This window comes from Coregonus clupeaformis, unplaced genomic scaffold (genome assembly GCF_020615455.1).
Source record: "Coregonus clupeaformis isolate EN_2021a unplaced genomic scaffold, ASM2061545v1 scaf0524, whole genome shotgun sequence".
Lineage (NCBI taxonomy): Eukaryota > Metazoa > Chordata > Actinopteri > Salmoniformes > Salmonidae > Coregonus > Coregonus clupeaformis.
Window position 1 is genome coordinate 82,501 of NW_025533979.1, and position 5,722 is coordinate 88,222.

Below are 5,722 nucleotides of genomic sequence, written 5' to 3' on the forward strand. Positions count from 1 at the left end.
TGTCCCTAACCCCCTTGTCTGTCTGTCTGTCTGTCTATAATGATACTGGTGTCCCTAACCCCCTGTCTGTCTGTCTGTCTGTAATGATACTGGTGTCCCTAACCCCCTGTCTGTCTGTCTGTCTATAATGATACTGGTGTCCCTAACCCCCTGTCTGTCTGTCTGTCTGTAATGATACTGGTGTCCCTAACCCCCTGTCTGTCTGTCTGTAATGATACTGGTGTCCCTAACCCCCTGTCTGTGTGTCTGTCTGTCTATAATGATACTGGTGTCCCTAACCCCCTGTCTGTCTGTCTGTAATGATACTGGTGTCCCTAACCCCCTGTCTGTCTGTCTGTCTGTCTGTAATGATACTGGTGTCCCTAACCCCCTGTCTGTCTGTCTGTAATGATACTGGTGTCCCTAACCCCCTGTCTGTCTGTCTGTAATGATACTGGTGTCCCTAACCCCCTGTCTGTCTGTCTATAATGATACTGGTGTCCCTAACCCCCTGTCTGTCTGTCTGTCTGTCTATAATGATACTGGTGTCCCTAACCCCCTGTCTGTCTGTCTGTCTGTCTGTAATGATACTGGTGTCCCTAACCCCCTGTCTGTCTGTCTGTCTGTCTATAATGATACTGGTGTCCCTAACCCCCTGTAAGTCTGTCTGTCTATAATGATACTGGTGTCACTAACCCCCTGTCTGTCTGTCTGTCTATAATGATACTGGTGTCCCTAACCCCCTGTCTGTCTGTCTGTAATGATACTGGTGTCCCTAACCCCCTGTCTGTCTGTCTGTCTGTCTGTCTGTCTGTAATGATACTGGTGTCCCTAACCCCCTGTCTGTCTGTCTGTCTATAATGATACTGGTGTCCCTAACCCCCTGTAAGTCTGTCTGTCTATAATGATACTGGTGTCACTAACCCCCTGTCTGTCTGTCTATAATGATACTGGTGTCCCTAACCCCCTGTCTGTCTGTCTGTCTATAATGATACTGGTGTCCCTAACCCCCTGTCTGTCTGTCTGTAATGATACTGGTGTCCCTAACCCCCTGTCTGTCTGTCTGTAATGATACTGGTGTCCCTAACCCCCTGTCTGTCTGTCTGTCTGTCTGTCTGTAATGATACTGGTGTCCCTAACCCCCTGTCTGTCTGTCTGTCTGTCTATAATGATACTGGTGTCCCTAACCCCCTGTCTGTCTGTCTGTCTGTCTGTCTGTCTATAATGATACTGGTGTCCCTAACCCCCTGTCTGTCTGTCTGTCTGTCTGTCTGTCTGTCTATATTGATACTGGTGTCCCTAACCCCCCTGTCTGTCTGTCTGTCTGTCTGTCTGTCTGTCTGTCTGTCTGTCTGTAATGATACTGGTGTCCCTAACCCCCTGTCTGTCTGTCTGTCTATAATGATACTGGTGTCCCTAACCCCCTGTCTGTCTGTCTGTCTGTCTGTCTGTCTGTCTGTCTATAATGATACTGGTGTCCCTAACCCCCTGTCTGTCTGTCTGTCTGTCTGTCTATCTATAATGATACTGGTGTCCCTAACCCCCTGTCTGTCTGTCTGTCTATAATGATACTGGTGTCCCTAACCCCCTGTCTGTTTGTCTGTCTGTAATGATACTGGTGTCCCTAACCCCCTGTCTGTCTGTCTGTCTATAATGATACTGGTGTCCCTAACCCCCTGTCTGTCTGTCTGTCTGTCTGTCTGTCTGTCTGTCTGTCTGTCTATAATGATACTGGTGTCCCTAACCCCTGTCTGTCTGTCTGTCTGTCTGTAATGATACTGGTGTCCCTAACCCCCCGCTGTCTGTCTGTCTGTCTGTCTGTCTGTCTGTAATGATACTGGTGTCCCTAACCCCCTGTCTGTCTGTCTGTCTGTCTGTCTGTCTGTCTATAATGATACTGGTGTCCCTAACCCCCTGTCTGTCTGTCTGTCTATAATGATACTGGTGTCCCTAACCCCCTGTCTGTCTGTCTGTCTGTAATGATACTGGTGTCCCTAACCCCTGTCTGTCTGTCTGTCTATAATGATACTGGTGTCCCTAACCCCCTGTCTGTCTGTCTGTAATGATACTGGTGTCCCTAACCCCCTGTCTGTCTGTCTGTCTGTAATGATACTGGTGTCCCTAACCCCCTGTCTGTCTGTCTGTCTGTAATGATACTGGTGTCCCTAACCCCCTGTCTGTCTGTCTGTCTGTCTGTAATGATACTGGTGTCCCTAACCCCCTGTCTGTCTGTCTGTCTGTCTATAATGATACTGGTGTCCCTAACCCCCTGTCTGTCTGTCTGTCTGTCTATAATGATACTGGTGTCCCTAACCCCCTGTCTGTCTGTCTGTCTATAATGATACTGGTGTCCCTAACCCCCTGTCTGTCTGTCTGTCTGTCTGTCTATAATGATACTGGTGTCCCTAACCCCCTGTCTGTCTGTCTGTCTGTCTGTCTGTCTGTCTGTCTGTCTGTCTGTAATGATACTGGTGTCCCTAACCCCCTGTCTGTCTGTCTGTCTATAATGATACTGGTGTCCCTAACCCCCTGTCTGTCTGTCTGTCTGTCTGTCTATAATGATACTGGTGTCCCTAACCCCCTGTCTGTCTGTCTGTCTATAATGATACTGGTGTCCCTAACCCCCTGTCTGTCTGTCTGTCTATAATGATACTGGTGTCCCTAACCCCCTGTCTGTTTGTCTGTCTGTAATGATACTGGTGTCCCTAACCCCCTGTCTGTCTGTCTGTCTATAATGATACTGGTGTCCCTAACCCCCTGTCTGTCTGTCTGTCTGTCTGTCTGTCTGTCTGTCTGTATGTCTATAATGATACTGGTGTCCCTAACCCCCTGTCTGTCTGTCTGTCTGTCTATAATGATACTGGTGTCCCTAACCCCCTGTCTGTCTGTCTGTCTGTCTGTCTGTCTGTAATGATACTGGTGTCCCTAACCCCCTGTCTGTCTGTCTGTCTGTCTGTCTATAATGATACTGGTGTCCCTAACCCCCTGTCTGTCTGTCTGTCTATAATGATACTTGTGTCCCTAATCCCCTGTCTGTCTGTCTGTCTGTAATGATACTGGTGTCCCTAACCCCCTGTCTGTCTGTCTGTCTGTCTGTCTGTAATGATACTGGTGTCCCTAACCCCCTGTCTGTCTGTCTATAATGATACTGGTGTCCCTAACCCCCTGTCTGTCTGTCTGTCTGTAATGATACTGGTGTCCCTAACCCCCTGTCTGTCTGTCTGTCTATAATGATACTGGTGTCCCTAACCCCCTGTCTGTCTGTCTGTCTGTAATGATACTGGTGTCCCTAACCCCCTGTCTGTCTGTCTATAATGATACTGGTGTCCCTAACCCCCTGTCTGTCTGTCTGTCTGTCTATAATGATACTGGTGTCCCTAACCCCCTGTCTGTCTGTCTGTAATGATACTGGTGTCCCTAACCCCCTGTCTGTCTGTCTGTCTGTAATGATACTGGTGTCCCTACCCCCTGTCTGTCTGTCTGTCTATAATGATACTGGTGTCCCTAACCCCCTGTCTGTCTGTCTGCCTGTCTATAATGATACTGGTGTCCCTAACCCCCTGTCTGTCTGTCTGTCTATAATGATACTGGTGTCCCTAACCCCCTGTCTGTCTGTCTGTCTGTCTGTAATGATACTGGTGTCCCTAACCCCCTGTCTGTCTGTCTGTCTGTAATGATACTGGTGTCCCTAACCCCCTGTCTGTCTGTCTGTCTGTCTATAATGATACTGGTGTCCCTAACCCCCTGTCTGTCTGTCTGTCTGTAATGATACTGGTGTCCCTAACCCCCTGTCTGTCTGTCTGTCTATAATGATACTGGTGTCCCTAACTCCCTGTCTGGGTGTCTGTCTGTAATGATACTGGTGTCCCTAACCCCCTGTCTGTCTGTCTATAATGATACTGGTGTCCCTAACCCCCTGTCTGTCTGTCTGTAATGATACTGGTGTCCCTAACCCCCTGTCTGTCTGTCTGTAATGATACTGGTGTCCCTAACCCCCTGTCTGTCTGTCTGTCTATAATGATACTGGTGTCCCTAACCCCCTGTCTGTCTGTCTGTCTGTCTGTAATGATACTGGTGTCCCTAACCCCCTGTCTGTCTGTCTGTCTATAATGATACTGGTGTCCCTAACCCCCTGTCTGTCTGTCTGTCTATAATGATACTGGTGTCCCTAACCCCCTGTCTGTCTGTCTGTCTATAATGATACTGGTGTCCCTAACCCCCTGTCTGTCTGTCTGTAATGATACTGGTGTCCCTAACCCCCTGTCTGTCTGTCTGTCTATAATGATACTGGTGTCCCTAACCCCTGTCTGTCTGTCTGTCTGTCTATAATGATACTGGTGTCCCTAACCCCCTGTCTGTCTGTCTGTCTGTCTGTAATGATACTGGTGTCCCTAACCCCCTGTCTGTCTGTCTGTCTGTCTATAATGATACTGGTGTCCCTAACCCCCTGTCTGTCTGTCTGTCTATAATGATACTGGTGTCCCTAACCCCCTGTCTGTCTGTCTGTCTGTCTATAATGATACTGGTGTCCCTAACCCCCTGTCTGTCTGTCTGTCTATAATGATACTGGTGTCCCTAACCCCCTGTCTGTCTCTCTGCAGGAGTCCCGGGGCCGCATGGAGGAGTAGGATCGTCTCACCTGCTCTCCTCCTCCCCTTTCCAGGTGTGCCCTCTTTCTCCCCTGGACTACACCTGCAGCCGGCCGACACACCCCCTCCATCGCTACGGCAACCCCCCTTCCCCCTTCCCACTTCCTGCGTCGCGAGGACCGTCAGCTTATGACAGCAAAGTATTCTGCTCATTGTCCCTACCCCCCTCTCAGATTGGCTACCTGCAAACTCCGCCCCCCCATGGCTACGGTAGTATCCACCTCCATTCCCCCCACTACGGTCTCTACAGTTACGCAGCCAGCCCAGACAAGATGGCGGCTTCTGGTGCCCCTGTGGCCAATCAGAACCCTTTCCTCGGCTCCTCCCCCAGCGGAACCCTGACGGAAAGTCTGGGCATGCTCAGTGGAGGCCAGCAGGCCAACTTCCTGTTTGACTCTCGGACGCTGGGATTTGCAGGGAGCCAGTCAGGGGGAGGGCCTTCACAGGTCACCGCCCACATGGGCTGAGACACGCCTCTGAACCCTGACCCCTGGGGTTGCTATGGCAACAGGCTGCTTCTCTGTGAAGAGGGTGTGGTTTGGAACTCTGGAATGAATCACCAGCCAATGAGGATTGACGAGACATCTCACAGACCTATGGGGAGATGGAGAGAGAGGAAGGGACAGCTTCGGAGACTGTTTGTGTGAGCGATTAGAGAGAGAGAAAGAGAGAACGTCCAACTCCACTGACTAATGGGATATTTTTATTAGGTACTTGTTGTTGTTGTTGATGTTGTTTTTTCTAAGCATCTTATTAAAGGAATAAATGGACTGCGACACTGTGAGAGACTGAAACAACTGCAGTGGAGAGGAGGTCTGATACGAAAAACTCTGAGACTCCAGTAATACACAGAGACAGAGACAGACTTCAGTTATACACAGAATCAGAGAGACAGACTCTAGTTATTCACAGAGACAGAGAAACAGAGTTAAGTTATAAACAGAGACAGAGAGACAGAATTCAGTTATACACAGAGACAGAGAGACAGACTCCAGTTATACATAGAGACAGAGAGACACACTCCAGTTATACACAGAGACAGAGAGACAGACTCCAGTTATACATAGACACAGACTCTTGTTATACACAGAGAA

General features: G+C 49.3%; 1 protein-coding gene across 1 annotated transcript in view; it reads left to right on the plus strand.

The window, feature by feature from the left end:
• The window catches only part of LOC121549208 (T-box transcription factor TBX18), a 27,364-nt gene extending 21,960 nt beyond the window's left edge, over nt 1-5,404 (plus strand). Inside the window, exon 8 of the mRNA XM_041861060.2 lies at nt 4,581-5,404. Within this exon, the coding sequence (XP_041716994.2) occupies nt 4,581-5,095 (515 nt within the window). The 3' untranslated portion in view covers nt 5,096-5,404. The remainder of the gene's footprint in view (nt 1-4,580) is intronic.
• The last annotated feature ends 318 nt before the right edge of the window (nt 5,405-5,722 follow it).